At 39.9% G+C, this 17032-nt stretch overlaps 3 protein-coding genes across 3 annotated transcripts; 2 read left to right on the top strand and 1 right to left on the bottom strand.

Moving 5' to 3' along the window:
* Window positions 1–413: 413 nt before the first annotated feature.
* fam32a (family with sequence similarity 32 member A) lies at window positions 414–2504 on the top strand. The gene is made up of 4 exons (XM_088425886.1): window positions 414–560; window positions 1145–1289; window positions 1494–1547; window positions 2349–2504. The coding sequence occupies exons 1-4, from the start codon at window positions 487–489 to the stop codon at window positions 2415–2417; spliced, it is 342 nt and encodes a 113-aa protein (XP_088282012.1). The 5' UTR covers window positions 414–486; the 3' UTR covers window positions 2418–2504.
* Window positions 2505–4163: 1659 nt separating this feature from the next.
* On the bottom strand, window positions 4164–7442 carry fh (fumarate hydratase). The gene is made up of 2 exons (XM_088424979.1): window positions 6745–7442; window positions 4164–5264 (listed from the first exon to the last, which is right to left on the bottom strand). The coding sequence occupies exons 1-2, from the start codon at window positions 7372–7374 to the stop codon at window positions 4395–4397; spliced, it is 1500 nt and encodes a 499-aa protein (XP_088281105.1). The 5' UTR covers window positions 7375–7442; the 3' UTR covers window positions 4164–4394.
* Window positions 7443–8336: 894 nt separating this feature from the next.
* hdgfl2 (HDGF like 2) lies at window positions 8337–16395 on the top strand. The gene is made up of 16 exons (XM_088424978.1): window positions 8337–8581; window positions 8985–9061; window positions 9545–9686; window positions 9882–10070; window positions 10158–10277; window positions 10355–10429; window positions 10870–11056; window positions 11127–11211; window positions 12455–12740; window positions 12969–13093; window positions 13178–13245; window positions 13361–13431; window positions 14117–14218; window positions 14375–14522; window positions 14597–14693; window positions 15525–16395. The coding sequence occupies exons 1-16, from the start codon at window positions 8510–8512 to the stop codon at window positions 15622–15624; spliced, it is 1944 nt and encodes a 647-aa protein (XP_088281104.1). The 5' UTR covers window positions 8337–8509; the 3' UTR covers window positions 15625–16395.
* The last annotated feature ends 637 nt before the right edge of the window (window positions 16396–17032 follow it).

The following is a 17032-nucleotide window of genomic DNA, read 5'->3' as shown; positions in this document are numbered from 1 at the left end:
TTGAATTTACCCAACTAACTAGATTTATCCCACCCAATGTGCCTAATTTATATATATAATTAATCAACAATGTAATATTAAATATAAAGGACGCGTGTCTGGGCATTTAAAGTGTGATGTGAACGTCAACAGTGCAGCGTTGTGTACTGTATTGAAAAAAATACAGGGGGGGCTTCCTGTAATGTTATTTACTGACCCCCTCGGGCGGAAGTACACATTATATGTACTGAGCATCTTTTAACATTATTTTATTCTTATCCTAACTTTTTTTTTCATTTTGATGAACGTAAATATGTTTATTACACTATATGTAAATAAAAATATCAAGATCTAAAGATTGGATGATTTAAAATAAAGCCGTAATTTTCTACTGTTTGTCTTACTATCATTCGTGTCCAGATGACGCTAAGCGGTTTCAATGCGACTTTGTCATCTTCCATTAATACCAAAGAAGAAGAAAGAGCACCAGCATCTTAAAAACAAAACATGTCGGAGTATGAGCATGTACAGAAAAGTGCCCTGAAAATTAAGGGTGTTGGAAGTATTTCTTCTGGGAAAAAGTAAGTAAAACGCAGTGACTATTCCCTTCACGAGCATTTTAACCTATACTTGGTTGAGGCGGTGCAGTTTGGCTTTTTTATTTCACGTCGTTCGAGCTTTAGCATTCGTGCTAACAACAACACCTGACAACATTTCTTGTTATTCGATCACTTTTAACTGTACATCAAACAAATTCAGCATTTGGCTTTAACTATTGTTAAACCTTGGAACTATAAATAATGTCTTCCCCGCCTCATAACGCCATCGTTAGTATATTAGCCAGTGACACAACACTGACACAGCTCAGGTTGTCGTAATTGCGAAGTCAGTAGTGCAGAATCGCACAGCTTTCTACTGTACTGTGAGTTGTCTGTAAAGCACCCACCAATTACACCAATAAATATATAATGTTTGTATTCAAATATTTGAAAATGTGTATACAAGATGTGAGCGAGATGATTTTTAAGTATTATGAAATTATTTTCAATGAAGCCTATTCCAACTTCCCAATATGAATGAGCGTTTGCTGGAATGGAACTAGTGCTTAGTAAATACCATCTCACACACCGTCAATCAGAACTGAGCATCGTTGACTTTGTCGTAGGAAGAAAAAGAAGGACAAGGAGAGCAAGCATCGCATGGAACAGGTGGCGGCCAGTCAGGATGATGACGAAATTAAAGACAAACGGGCATACATTGACAAAAGGACCCCTGCGCAAATCGCCTTTGACAAGATGCAAGAAAAAAGGGTATGTGTATGTATTTGGTGGTGCCGTGAGAGAAGCATGTCATTGCTTAGGCCAAAAAAAAAAAGTTCTAAACTCAAAATGGAATCCAATTATATTTTTCAAGATGACACATGTGAAAACATAGTGATACAATATTTAAATGACCAGTTTTACCCGTAAAATATTCAAATTGTCCTCCAAACTGTTCTGAATTCTTTTCCACAGCAAATGGAGAGAATTTTGAACAAAGCTTCCAAAACGCACAAACATCGAGTGGAGGTACGTTGTTACACACACACACACACACACACACACACCTACTTACGCAAGCACGCACACACACACGCACACATCCAAATTTTTTAATAGGGCAATATCTCCTTCAAGCTCGGGTCCTCTACCAGACAGTTCTGCCCAGTAGCTCAGTCATTAAAAACACATAAGTTAATTTAACGCAACATTCAAACTATAAGCTGCACCTGCATACAAGCCATAGCAGCAAAAATTGAGAAAGGAAAAAAAAAATGGTCACAGATAAGCAGTACTAGACTATAAGTCGTAGAAAGCTGCAACATGGAAGGTTTTTTTTTTTTTACTGACTGCTCACGTCAACATCCTATCTTCAACGTACTACACGTGCCTGCATGTTTAGTACCAACATATTTTCAACATGACATCGACAACTGCAGAGTAAAATTGCGGTTCAAACTCAAAATCAATACTTCAAGAGTGTCTTGTCATTTGGGCAAACATCCTCGTCATCTTTGGACTTGTCCAATTTGTTTGAAATGGAAGTCCTCTGAGAAGATTTGCTGATTCTCTTACTTGGGATTTTCTTTACCCAAGTGATGACTGTTGAGATCAGAGCCTGGATGGTTTCAATTCTATTTCATAGTTGTTCCATATATTGACACCTTGAACAGATAAACATATTTGCTTTACTGGTGGATTGCCCCCTGGTGGCTAAAAAAAAACTGCACATTGGACACGTTGGACTACAAGACAAAGAGCTCAAATCATGAAAAAAAAAAGTTGGGCTTTAAGTCTGACACTTGGTATTTTTCTCTTCATTTATTGCAGGATTTCAATCGCCACCTGGACAACCTGACAGAGCATTACGATATTCCTAAAGTCAGCTGGACCAAATAAATGGATGGAAATGTTCCGTTTTTCTTTTTCGAAAGTTATGCTATGCCACTTTTATGTATTGACAATTAAAGTTACTTCTCATGATCACATGCTCTCATTTCCTGTACTCTGCAAGTCATGAGTGTCTTGTGCTGTTGTAAAGAGTAGTGAGAAACACCTTCCTTGGGATTTCATCGCCATCTTATTGGAAACTACAGTGGTACCTCTACTTAAGAGATTAATTTGTTAAGGAAGTCATTTCATAACCTAAATTTTTCAGAAAAAGAGCTGCTTTTTATATGTATATAGGCTAATCTGTTCCCCCTCAAAAATGCTCTGAAACCCTTTAAGTATGTGTGTGTGTGTGTGTGTGTGTGTGTATATATATATAATATAATATATATATATATATATATATATATATATATATATATATATATATATATATATATATATATATATATAATATTCATCAAAACTGTATTAAATACATAATTATATTAATGCATAATAATCATGGAATTCAAAGTACATTAGTAGTAGTAGTATAGAATAATTTAAAAAAAAAAAGTTCCTAAACCCTTTAATATTGTGGCAGTTGACTATGAATGCAGTTCATTTATTTGCCATGAGATGGCTCTGGTGTGTTGGGGGGTGAATGCATGTCGTTTTATCTGTACGTTATTAAGCGTGTCTCTTGATCTTGGCATGATTTTACAAGTCCACAAGAGTAATAGAATTTATTTTTGGATCATTTTTACTCTCAACTCCACAAAAACGCACATTTTGCGTGTCTGAGCCCAAAGGGTTTGAATCGTGCCAAATATCGGAGCCTGTTTTTTTTTTTTTTCAAAATAATATACAATCCTCAAATAGAGGCATTTTTTTCCTTGAACTAAATAATCAACTTTCCTCCCTTTAAAGTGACACTAAGATTTAGACCGTTTTTCATTGAAAAAAAAAGGAATAAATTGATTATAAATTTCAAAATCTTGCAAATAAATGTGTTATTAACGACCAACCGTATGTTTTAAATGTAATCGTAGGTCTGGTTATTAAATTATGTTAGATTGAGGTGGCACTCCTCCGGAGGTCGCCATGCCTATAGATAGCACGAGTGTTTATTGCTGCATTTCCCGTAGTTCCTCTAAATTACACATATATCCTGGGAATACAATTCTGTGCGTGTATTTTTTTTGCAGGCGCCTGTGGAAGCTTTGGAGAGATTACGGTAAATGCAGCAATAAACACTCCTTTTCCTGCTGTTCGTAGTTATTTTAACCCCCCAACATGACGTGAAAAATACAAACTTTTTTCTCAGTGACACTCTTTTTTGGTGGGGGGGTGTTTTCTACTTAAAAAAGCCGCAACGCCAAGAGAGAACCCACGCAGGCTCTGAACTGGGACTCTAAGGCAGACGTGCCACTGAGCCACTGAGTCGCCCTCCCTAAAAATATATTTCTTTTTAATTTAATATATAACATTTTATTTACAATATATTTTCTATAATAATGAAAAAAAATGTTCACTAAAAACGAAAACCTTAATTTTCAAAACTTTCTTTTAAATGTATTTATCCTAAATATTTTACTCGCACAAAATTCACTATACTTGAAAAATAACTATCAAAAATAAATTATTGGTGAAAGCGTGTTAAAAATGCACGGCTGTTTCTAAAAAGCGCAACATTACCCATCCAAACGAATTCTCTTTTACTTTTTTTTCCTTAATATCACTCATTAGGTGTGTCAAAGAAGAAATGTGAAATATTCTTCAGTCAAGCTTTTTAATTCATACATACCATCATGTCAAACACAGTCCATTAGGAAACTATTAGCATGGCACATGATGTAAAAAATCCATCCAGCTGTTACCCCCATTAGTGACGCTTGTGTGCTGTGACATTGCGACTTCCAATTCCCATTCGGCGCACCCGTGATCGCGCTCCCATGATTCCCGTCTATTAAATTAAGCGTCTTTGATGAACTACAACCCGCTTCATTTGGGTCCCAGCATGTCACTGGGCCTGACCCAGCGGTCGAACTCCTCCTCGGTGAGGTAGCCCAGCTCCACGGCCACCGCTTTGAGCGTGGATCCCTTCTTGTGCGCCGTCTTGGCGATGGCGGCCGCCTTGTCGTATCCAATGTGCGGATTGAGCGCCGTCACCAGCATGAGCGACTCGTTCATCAGCTTGCCAATCCTCTCCTTGTTGGCCCGGATGCCCGCCACGCAATTGGTGCTGAAGGAGACGGCGGCGTCGCCCAGCAGGCGTGCTGAGTTCAGCACGTTTTTGGCCATCATGGGCTTGAAGACGTTGAGCTCGAAGTGGCCGTTGCTTCCGCCGACCGTGACCGCCACGTGGTTGCCCATCACCTGGGCGGCCACCATGGTCATGGCCTCGCACTGCGTGGGGTTGACCTTGCCGGGCATGATGCTGCTGCCCGGCTCGTTCTCGGGCAGGATGAGCTCGCCCAGGCCCGAGCGCGGGCCCGAGCCCAGGAAGCGCACGTCGTTGGCGATCTTCATCATGCTCACCGCCACTGTGTTGAGCGCGCCGCTCAGCTCCACCAAGGCGTCGTGTGCCGCCAGCGCCTCGAACTTGTTGGGCGCCGTCACGAAGGGCAGCCCGGTCAGGGCGGAGACTGTGGACGCCACCTTCTCGGCGAAGCCCACGCGCGTGTTGAGGCCTGTGCCCACGGCCGTGCCGCCGGCCGCTAGCTCGTACACCCGCGGCATGGCAGCCTTTACCCGCTCTATGCCGTACTTCACCTGCTGCACGTATGCGCTGAACTCCTGGCCCAGTGACAGCGGCACGGCGTCCTGTGTGTGCGTGCGACCGATCTTGATGATGTCCTTGAATTCCTCAGCCTGGGAAAAACACAGGCGCAAGTTTCAAGTCAGAACATTACAAAAATATTGTCTTTTTTGCGAATGTTTTGTGAAATAAAAAGCCAGAATTGTTTACATCACGGAAGATGATTTGGGAAAGTATTAAAAAGAAATTAACATGACTCAACCCATTAATCAACTGTCCATAATTAATCAAAAAAAATATTAGTTACAAGACAACCTGGACTACCAACAGACATTGCTTTTATTCTTCCTCTAAAGTCTAAACCATCAAATGCAACAATTCTATTCACAGTATGTCAAAGCTCTACAATCTCATCTTCAAGCGTTACCAACTGGCTATAAAAATGCAGCTAAATACGTATATATGATGGAAGTGATGACAGAGGTGCTGTTAACGTTTGGCTGGTGAACCACTGATTTCAGTTTGGGTCATTTTCCAAAATAAACAACGACAAATGGGGTTCCATGCAGAGGTTCCATGAGATCGACCGATTATCAAACCAATATCTGGAAATTTGACGTTTATCGGTATCTGACATTTTTTTTAATCAGACATGCCGATATGAAGAAATCGATGTAAATGTGTTGCCTTTATGGCTGATTTAACAGGATGTTTTCTGTTTCAAATAATGCTATGTCTGTCTATATATAGTCTCTATATTGTTAAGAGATTGTTGTCTTTCGATGGATGATTATTGTTTTGCCTGTGTAAAGGAAAGGTTTTGCCGATAGAAGTACTTCAGGTTTTGCTGATGACATATTTCCGTTTCCAGGTTTGATCGCAGGTGAAAGAGGCAGACGGCTGCACATGTGCCCCACCTTTTCTCACACTTTTCTCTTATTTTTTTTTAAAACCCTAGCTACAGATGGACGCGCATAAGTCTAAAAGTGTAGTCAGGCAGTAGGTCATTTGGTCAACGACACCAGGAAGTGCTGTGTGCAAAACACGCAATGGTAAATCAGCACCGGAGCAACAGAAACAAAAAATAAAAACATTTGTGGTCCCACCTCAGGATTCATCACCATGACTTTTATCAAACTTCAAAGACAAGTTATTGTCGATATATTTAACTTGAACTGTATTTTTCTATAGAAACTTTTCAGAGAGCTATTTATTTTTCAACTTTATAAAAGATGTTTCTGAATCTAGGAAATTCGGACACTTCTGGAGTTATTTTCTATTTGTGTGGTTCAATAAAAATGCATTAGGTATTTCAATGAAGTACCAACGAGACTGTAAATGATGGACATGCAAAAAAAAAGCAAAATGCCCACCCCTGGTGAAAAAAACACCCGGTAAACAAAATCCATTGGAACAGGGCGCACAAAAAACATTGATGGAGAACATTCAACCCCGTTCTTCCTCGTTGAAAGCAAAGATTTACAGTGTCATAATGTAATGTTGCAGACAGATGATGCAAGATTTTGCTGTTGTTTTGCATCATGTTGTTGTGGTGTGCGCCTTTGCTTAATATGTACATATTTGTATACGTGCCTTGGCTGCCAGTGCGTCGTGCAAAGTCTGCAGGCCCGGGATAAGAACCTGGTGGACCTCCGTGGCTGCAGCGATGTGCATGGCCGTGGGGAACGTGTCATTAGAGCTTTGGCTTTTGTTGACGTGATCGTTGGGGTGGACCGGATCTTTGGAGCCCAGTTGCCCTCCCAGGATCTCGATGGCTCGGTTGCTGATCACCTCGTTTACGTTCATGTTGGTTTGGGTTCCGGAGCCAGTCTGCCACACCACCAGAGGGAAATGATCGTCCAGCTTCCCGACCGCCACCTCGTCCGCCGCCTGGCAGATGGCGTCCGCGATCTTAGGATCCAGGCCGTAGTCTTTATTGACCTGGGCCGCCGCTTTTTTCAAGATCCCGAAGGCGTGGATTAGCTGTAGCGGCATTCGCTCCGAAGGTCCGCCGATCTTGAAGTTCATGGTGGATCTGACCGTTTGGGCGCCGTAGTACTTGTCGGCTGGGACTTTGAGCTCACCGAACGTGTCCCGCTCGATCCTGAAGTCCGAGCTGGCCATTCTGCATGTGTTTACGGGGATTTTAGGATCGGCGCGGACACACTGCAAAGTCCGCAAGTTGCACTTTAGCTGCTGGACAAGTCGAAAAGAGCGAAACATGGCTGCACATTAGAGGTGAACGCAGAGGAGGTCACGCTCGCAGCGCTGTCTTTCTCACGAGGAGCTGTCATTGGGCGAATGGGAACGCGACCCGCTCACAGCCAATCGGCCACCATATCCGGTATTGGTGGCCAATCGGAGGATGAGACCAGAAGCAACTGGTGAAGCTGTTTCTAACGCGACACAACTGTGTCCGCTTCAACGGAAAAAAAAAATAAACGTTTAAACGATAAACGTCAATAACGTTAAATAAACGTATTTTAAACACTTTCAATGGATTTTTTTCATAAATTGATTCTAATTGGGAATGAACCAATTAATCATTTTTATTCCGAACCTTTGGACCACACTGCAAAAATGTTTTTTTTATTTCTGCATATAACAAAGAAAGACAAAAAACGTGACTTGTTTGGACATAGTTTTGGATGTGTGACATGTTGAGAATCCAATCCAACCCAATCCAATCCAACTTTATTTGTTAAGCACTTTATAACAGCCACAGCTGGCCAACGTGCTGTGCAAAACAATAAGAACATCGTAAAAACAGACACAATAGCTCAAGGATATAAAACGCTAAATCTGATAAGACAAATGAGTACGGGTAAAACATAGAATAAAACGAAGGATAAAAAGAATAAAATAGTGAATAAAATGATATGGATAAAAGAATAAAGGAATAAAAGTAAGGGTTATTAAGTGTCTTAGTAAGGGTTAAACGCCAAGAAGAAGAGGTGGGTTTTGACAAGTGATTTAAAAACATTTCCTTAAGGTATACGCCCCTTAAAATGAATGAATGAATACATACATGAATAAATGAATAAAAATTATTATTATTATTATTATTATTATTATTATTATTATTATTATTATTCTTTCCTAAAATGAAATATTTCATTCTGAAGGCGTGTGAAGAGGCCCCTGGCGGAAGTCGTTGCGGTTATTTGCGCTTGTATGTTCTCGCGTTAACGCAGCGCTTAGCTTCGTGCACCATTAGCTTACCTTAGCTAAGGCTGTCGGGTGTTTTTTTTTTCAGCATTCCGTGCCGACCTGGGCACTGCAAACCGGTGAGACGTGCAGAAGGCCGAGCGACTTTTATTCATTCTTTTGTTGCCAGGCCGCCGAAGGGAGCGGGACCATGCCGCACAACTTCCAGCCCGGAGACCTGGTCTTCGCTAAAATGAAGGGCTACCCCCATTGGCCAGCCAGGGTAAGCAAGCTAACAGCGGCTGTAGGAGGCGGAGGAGGAGGGGAGGCAAAGCGAAGACATCCTTGCAGTCGTGCGACATGGACACACGTACAATATACCCGTTATCTACATTTGCATTTTTTACAAGGCCTTTTTGTGGGTATGCACAAAGGCTGCTGGAAGCTTGATTTGCACTGGTTGATATCGGCCTTCCCTTCATACATTACTAGCGACGCTTACGGTATTTTTCTTTCGGACTGGCGTATCTTGGACAAGCAACGCAACTTTTCTACTCTAAACTCTCGTCACCTCAACGCAAAAAAAAAAAAAAAAAAAAAATTAAATCGGTTTCAGTCAACGAGACAAACATCTTGAAAGTAATTAAATGGGATGGTAATGTAATAATTGTATGTTTTGTCTCTAGATTGAAGACGTGGCGGATGGGGCAGTGAAACCTCCACCTAATAAAATTCCAATCTTCTTTTTTGGCACTCATGAAACGTAAGTACACAACTGTTTTGCAGAAAATACAGATACTAGAAGATTAGGTATTGAGATTGTCATAGTGTCATTTTCCATCTGTGGCTGTGACTAATGACAGCTCTATTTGTTGTTTTTTCCTGTTACCATATGCATACAGTACATCTTATCGATCAATATTTGCATAATCACTATGTCTTGATACTGGTGGTATCTTGTGCACAGTGACGCTTCCACCTAAGTAGAAATCCAAGTTTATTGTTTGGGACACATTAAACGTAAATAAAGCACAGCTTTAGCAAACATAAATGCTCTCTGCCTCAACAAAAAAAGACACAGATTCAGTTTTCACACTAATGCATCAAAATTCAACATCACCCGGAAGCACTAAACTGTTCTTGTGTCCTAACACTTTTTGTATATATTGTGATTGAATCTCTGGAGAACCAAAAATTAAGATGCTTTAAATTCTCTTTTGTATTCATTTACAATATCATTGTGCAGTGCATTTCTGGCAGCCAAGGATCTTTTCGCCTATGAAAAGTACAGTGATCGCTATGGAAAGCCCAACAAAAGGAAAGGCTTCAATGAAGGCTTATGGGAGATCCAGAACAATCCCCATGCTTCTTACAGTGCACCACCTGTGGTAAGTGGCCCCGACTACTCTCTTTCCACAGGGCACACTAAGCTCTGCAGTGAATGTAGGAAAACAAGTCATTGACATTCCACAAAAAGAAATCTATTTGTCCATAATAGTTTCACTCTAGCACAAACTATATTCCACAAACACTTACCAATAAGATTTTACAACATTGCTGACTTTTGACGTTTGTGTGCTTAGCCCGCCAGCTCCTCCGACAGCGAGGGCAACAACGCTGGCGGAGGAAGCGATGAAGACGAGGAGGAAGACGAAGAAGCGCCCGTGCCCAGGAAGGCGGAGTCAGCAAGCGAGGTGGATTCGGATTCTGCCAGTGAAGACAGAGGAAGGGGACGGGGAGGAGGGGTGAAGAGGAAACCGCCGGCATCCAAAGTACAGTACACATCAGCAGACATGATTAAAACGTCAAATAATCGATTTGCAATTCAGTCTTAGAAATTGTGTCGTGTCCTCTCTTAGCGTCCGCCTCCCCCAAAAAAGAATCGTCGCTCCTCCAGTGACAGAGACCAGGAAAGCGGGTCCCCGTCAGAGTCAGAAGCAACGCCTTCAGAGTCGGAGTCTGGCAAGAACAGTGACCAGGTCGTTAAGCATAAACACACTCCCATAGGAACCCAACAACAACAACATGGTAACATGCTGTGATTCATGTTTTACAGGATTTCACTCCGGAGAAGAAAGCAGTTGGACGAGGCGGAAAGAAAGCAGCAACGGCAGGCAGATGGAAGAAAAAGGTACATGATTTTCTTTTCTCAGTTTTTTTTTTTTTGTTTTTTGGGTTTTTTTTTTGCTAGGACGTTTAATCTATGATGTATGTAAAATACAATAAAATATTAGTGTTTCAATTAATACTAAATAAATAAGATTTTTTGTTGTACATGTCCTCATTTAATTTCCAATAGCTTTTTTTTTTTCATTTGTTTTTGCTAACTGTAGTTAAACAACAAAAAGATTATTCAAACTTAAATTCAAGGATTTTTTGTCAAGTTATGAAATTTCATCGTGAAAATAATTTTAAAAACGTTTAAAATCTGGAAATACTTTTAATATAATTTGCCAAAAGTTTAATATAAAGTTCTATCTAAAATGGCTTTCAAAAATAAACTGTCCTTTTTTGTATAATTAATTCTAGACACCGAGTCTAATGAAACAAATTCTCTTTGGGTCCCTGCAGAAGAATTCATCCAACTCAGATTCAGACTCGGGATCTGGATCCGAGAAGAAGGCGGCGGACAGCGACTCGGAAGATGAGAAACCCCGACCGGCCGTGTCCGGTTCGGAGTCTCAGTCAGGCTCCAAATCAGACTCAGAATCCGACTCGCCTGCACGGAAGGCTCCGCCGGCGCGTAAAAAAGCTGCAGGCAAGTTTGAAAAACGCATTCTCATCGCTTTTTTTTTTTTTTTTAAATACTCATATATTTCTGTTCACAGAGAAACCTGCACCAAAACCTCGTGCACGGAAACCCAAAGCGCCGCCTCCAAAGCGAGCAGCATCGTCGTCATCAGACAGTGACAGGTGAGACTCCTTACAATCAATCACGGGTCACCTGTTTCCTGGGTTTGGTCAAGCTGAGCCCTGAGCATGTGTGATGTCATTTTCAGTTGACGGCAAGTGGCAAAAAAACATTTCTATAGGTAATAATTGCACAAGAAATGTGATCAAATGCACAAGAAATTTGATCAAATGATGACAGAGATAAAGATCTAATATTCATTTTTTTACTGCTAAATATGTCAAAACGAGTTAACCCTTTCACTCCCGTTGGTACTGCGTCACACAGCTTTTCAAAAAATTACTGTGGGAAGAGGAATGGTAGCAATAAGATAAATGGCATCCCATTGGTTCAATACACACCTATCTACACGTTCTAATGGCATTTGGTAACGTTTCCATACACAACAAACCAGTGCTGGGCACACTGTCAACAAGGTAGCTTGCGTTGTACACTTTCTCGTCAATCAACCAAGTTGTACTGCAGAGACATATTGATAATATGTGCTCCTGTATATATGTGAGTTACTATAGAATACACTGATTACTATGTATTGTAGGCATTGGGTGATCTTTTTCTCTTTTCTGGCACGTTCATATGATTATCATCATTATTAATATTAAATATTGATGGGGAAAAAAAACATCTAACTACAGTCCAGATAAACTATGGAAGTGAGAAACTTTTAAACTAATTTTCAAAGTATCCTAGACTCTTAAACAGGTAATATATGCCACAAGTTTTATTTGAGAAAAAAAAATGACAGTGAAAGGGTTAAAAACAAAGTGTTTGTGTGCGATAATTTCTTTTACGACATCCTTCATTTTTACATCCTGATTTAAGTTGGAACCGCAGTGATTTTAAGGTCATGTTGCCAATATAAGCGTAATGTTTTATTATTATTATTTTAGAACTTAGATGTGCTCTTAAAAAAATTTCTATGGAAAAAAAAAATTAAAATTAAATCTTATCAAACAATGAAAATCAGTCAATCGGCTCCCTTCTTCTGTCATCTTGCACAACTTTACAGAACCACAGTGTAATACATTCAAAAAATTAAACATGACTTCATCCATTCAACACTGGTTACTTGAGAGTTTGGAGTTCTCAGAGCAGGTAGCAGCCCTGAAATTGGGCAGAAGTGTGCATCATTCAAATGTGAAACGCAGAGAAAAAAAATGTGAAACACGGTAGTGTGTTCATAAGTAGAATAGTGTCTTTAAACACCTCAGCTTGTAAGCATTTTCATGCCCTGCGTCCTGATAGCGACAGCGAGCCGGACCGGATCAGCGAATGGAAGAAACGAGACGAGGAGCGGCGGAGGGAACTGGAGGAGCGGCGGAAAAGAGAAGAGGCGGAGGAGCTTCGGCGACTACGGGAACGCGAAAAGGAAGAGGAGGAGAAGCGGAAAAGGGAGAAGGAGATGAAAAAGGACAGTGATAGCAGCAGTTCGGATGAAGGCGTGGATGACCATCCGCTGAAGAGGTCCAAGAAACCCCCTCCGCCCCCGATCCCGGCGCCATCTGACTCAGACTCTTCACCTTCTGCTGAGGTAACAGAAGTCTTATCCTAGGGCACACTAGGCCAAGAGTTCCCCAACATTTATTGATCCAAGGGACATATTTTACACATATACAGCGGCGCCTGAATTAATAGAGATGAATAAACAAATACCAAAAGTGTTTGGCCAGTTATTCAAGATATTATAAATAAACCAAAATGTAACAATCGTCCATGAAATATCAATATTAGCGCGTTCACTGTTTGCATTTGTCATAAGGCGAAGAAACCAGCCAAGAAGTCAGACAGCCAAAACAAAGGGCGACTAAAGAAGGCTAAGGAGAGAAAGGAGAAGGAGCTCAAAGAGAAGAAAGCCAAACGGTTCGAGGAGAAATCCAGAACCAGGTGAACCCACGTTTGACATGACAACTTAAACGCACTCCGGGAATAATACTCCATAATTCAACAAATGCATTTTTTCTTCCTAAGGTCCAAGCCAGAAAAACCTAAACACAAACCTGAGAGGCCTCCACAGAAAAAAGTCGAAAAGAAAAAGGGTAAGGATCTCTCTTGCTGCGGAGATATAACATGGATGAGAACGTTTATGGAAGCTTTGGTTGACGCTGGAATTGAAGATGAACATAAATCCTTTTTCTGTGCATCCCATGTCAGAACCCTCACCAGAGGAAAAACTTCAGAAACTGCACACAGATATCAAGTTTGCCCTCAAAGTAGACAACCCTGTAAGTGGCCTCCCTCTAACACATCTTGATGAATTATCACTGCCTTGTTCAAATAAAAACATTTTGAGTTATTTTTCCCAAAATGTTGCCCAGGAATGTAAATACAGACATAAATGTAAGTATTGTTGTATATCTATTTAAAAACATAGTATTAGGGCTATCACTGTCAAATACGTTATCATCAATTATTCTATCGATGATTCCATAGATTAAGCTGAAAAAATTTTAATTAGGATAAAAGTGTATTTAAACATTTTTTCTTGTATTGCTGTTACTTTACCAATCTTTGGCATTTGTTTGATATTGTTTAGTGATGAAAAAACAGCTAAACAAAAATAAAACAATATCTCGCCAACCATTTTGAAATCAATTCCAAGTTACTGGTTCGGTCATTGTTTTCAAAGTAAAACCACATGTTTGCAAATGTCTTGATTAAAAATAAACAGTAATAAGTCTGTTTTTATGAAAGATTACAAAAATCAACAAAGAATTATTGTTGAGGTGCTGAAATCAGAATTAAATCATTAAAGTTTGGCCTTCCGTAGTCGATCTGAACCAAGCATTATTTGTGTTTGCAAGTCGCAACATAATAACGGAGCTGCCATGACGGTTGCCCGATACCCGGCCCAGCCCAACGGAAATTAGACCAATGAATGAATGTGTCATTTACTGTGTATTTATGCAGGACATCGAGCGGTGTCTACAAGCCCTGGAAGAGCTGGAAGCTGTCCCTGTCACTAGCCAGATCCTCCATAAGAACGCCGATGTAATCGCCACGCTTAAAAAGGTAGCATCTCCTTCGCCCACTTTTGGCCCTTAAAATAAAATGAGATGCAGGGTCCTTTCTAAAATAGTGTGCAATATGGCAGTTATTACTAATAACCTACAAGGAGTGATTTATTGCACTCAATGTTTAGTGAGTGTTTGCCTGCCTCTCACGCAGATTCGGCGGTACAAGGCGAGCTCTGCCGTCATGGAGAAGGCCAGCGAAGTGTACAACAAGTTAAAACTTCGCTTTGTGGGGAAAGTAGAAATGGCAGCTAAACCGAAAACGGACAAGGAAGGAGAGGACAAACCGACACAAGACAGAGGTTTAAAAAAAATACGTGAAAAGACAGGACGTTTTGTGTTCAAAAATGTTAATGTGTCTCACCCGACTCCACAGCTGTGAACGGAGAGTCACAAGAGAAAAAGGACGAAGACGGAGAGGAAAAAACAGTCCAAGCTGAGAGCAACGACCACGACAATTCAAGTCCAATCAGGTGAATGTGATGTCCCTGTTTATTCTGTTGATTTATTTGTCAATAATTCATGAATGTGAAGTTAAATTTCATTTATTATAACACGTAGTGCACCAATTCTCGGAAAAGCTCAAGTAGAAAAGGGAAAATCTCGTTGCAAAAAAAAAAGTTGCCCTGGGAAGAAAAGGAGAACTTTACGATTGAAAAATTGTATTTTGTTTATTTTGTCATAAAAGATGTTATCCTCCTGAGACTTCTTTCTTATTATTTGTTTTTAATCATTTAAACTTGGATTACCACAACTTTACTGGAAAATTACCACATTATCTTTGTATATTTCCCCCCTTGGAGAAAGGTTACGTTTCTTTTTTGTGAGATTACCACTTAAAACCCTCATTTAGGGGTGAACCTTTACAGGTGTTACTGAAGGTGGCAAATGTGTAAATAAAATCTCCTACTCTCACCAACACACAGACATTAGCCCCTAAGTGGATCTTTATTCATTTTGTAAGGAATGGCTAGGTTTGCAGGATTACTGTTTTCCTTCACTATTCATGTAAGATAACTACAAAAATGTGAACGTTTTTGCAAGAAAATACAATAATAAAATGATTCAAATTTTTCATATAATCCTTTAATGTTATGTAATTTACGTGAATTGATAAATTGCTGTTTTAAAGTTGCAGTGATATAGCTTAAGTAGTGCTCACTAACACTAACAGTGCTACAGTAATGAAGCCAAAGAAGTATGGAGAATAAATCACGAAATGTGGAGGGTACAATATGCCCGATTTAATCACTCTAACAAAACTGTTAAAATGTAATGATTTAATTTATTTCTACTTTGTACAGACGGAGCCCAGACAGCCCAGAGCAGACCGATGGATACACCCAACAAAACAACAACAACAACATTTCTGCCGACATGGAGGCATCCCCTGCTGAAAGTTAAAAAAAAAAAAAAAGTGAAACCCTCCAAACAACCACTTCAGTGGACCAAGTGCAAAAGATGGAAGCCAACAACACTGCAACACAATCACCACCGCCTGCTATAGACATTTTCAACTCTTCACACTATCTGTAGATTTTTTTGTTTTAGTCAGCACATCACATCTTCAAGTTGCAGAAATGTCTTCTCTTCCGTGGCTGGGTCCTGTCCTTTTTTTTTTGTTTTTGTTTGTTTTTTACTTGTTATACTGTACACATAGGTTTAATACATGCACTTGTGAACTCAATTTGGGGTGACGAAGGTATACTTTTTTCACTTTGATGCCAGGATATGTGTCAGCTTCCTTCCTTATTTTTTTTAATAATATATATATAGTATATATATAAATGCTACAAAACATCACAAAAGCACCTGTTGTTTGTATTTGCCATTTTGGGAGTGGTAAACTTGTCTTAAGTTTGTGTGTATGTATTTTTTTTAATGTGTAAGGCAATTCAATGATCTAACAGGTCCACTGACTTTTTATAGCTTTGTTTTCACATATTTGCTAAGAAGAAATTTTGGCATTAGACACACGCATTGTCTCGCTGTAATGTTTGCTTCTGATAAACCTGCGTGTTGATGTCATAATAGCCCTCCAAAGTGTGTGATCTCATGTAGCTGCAGAGTTAAGTGAAATCCTTCCGTAATAAAAATTACAAACGGCAGGTGAATTATGTTAGCATTTCTATCCTTTCCTTAGTTGACTTGGAATAAAAAAGCCTCTGCATGGTTTTTGCGTTTAGGTGCCATCATTTGTGTGAATTTGCATCCGCAGTTAGTTACACGTGTTAATGGATGCGATTGTTTCCCACCCAAAAAAATATTTTTAAAAATGATATATTTTTTAAAATCTGGTGCCTCATCCTAGCCAGACTCTAATTGCTCTGGATTGTTGACCCCCCAACCATGAACTCCCTAACTTCCTGCTCTGGCCTTCTCAGCCACACACATATTGTCTTGAGTCTGCATTTCATAACTCACCAGTGCACTTTCTTCCTTTATACAGTAAATATTCCTCCACCTGCTCCCTGCTTTCACTGTAGATCACAATGTCATCTGCAAACATGGGCCGTGGGGATTCCAAGTCTAAATTTTTGCAAGCCTATTTATCAGTAATGCAAATAAAAAAGAAGGGGTTAAGAGCAGGCTTTCAAATAAAATATGAATAAACATTTTAATTGTTTAAGAAAGATGGGTATAATATAGTATTACAGTATTAGAATCTTATGTTTTGTTTTGTTTTTAAGAAAAAACAAACAGTGAGCCCCATGCCCACCCCAGGTCGATGCTGATTTGATTGTGTGCGTGGACCTTTAATTCCCACAACTAGCGTTAATACTCCAGTCAGCTGACTCGTGGACGCCATTTT

Source organism: Hippichthys cyanospilos, chromosome 10 (genome assembly GCF_059441005.1).
Source record: "Hippichthys cyanospilos isolate Australia breed blue-spotted pipefish chromosome 10, RoL_Hcya_1.0, whole genome shotgun sequence".
Lineage (NCBI taxonomy): Eukaryota > Metazoa > Chordata > Actinopteri > Syngnathiformes > Syngnathidae > Hippichthys > Hippichthys cyanospilos.
The sequence above is the reverse complement of the archived record's forward strand: the minus strand, read 5'-3'. Positions and strand labels throughout refer to the sequence as shown.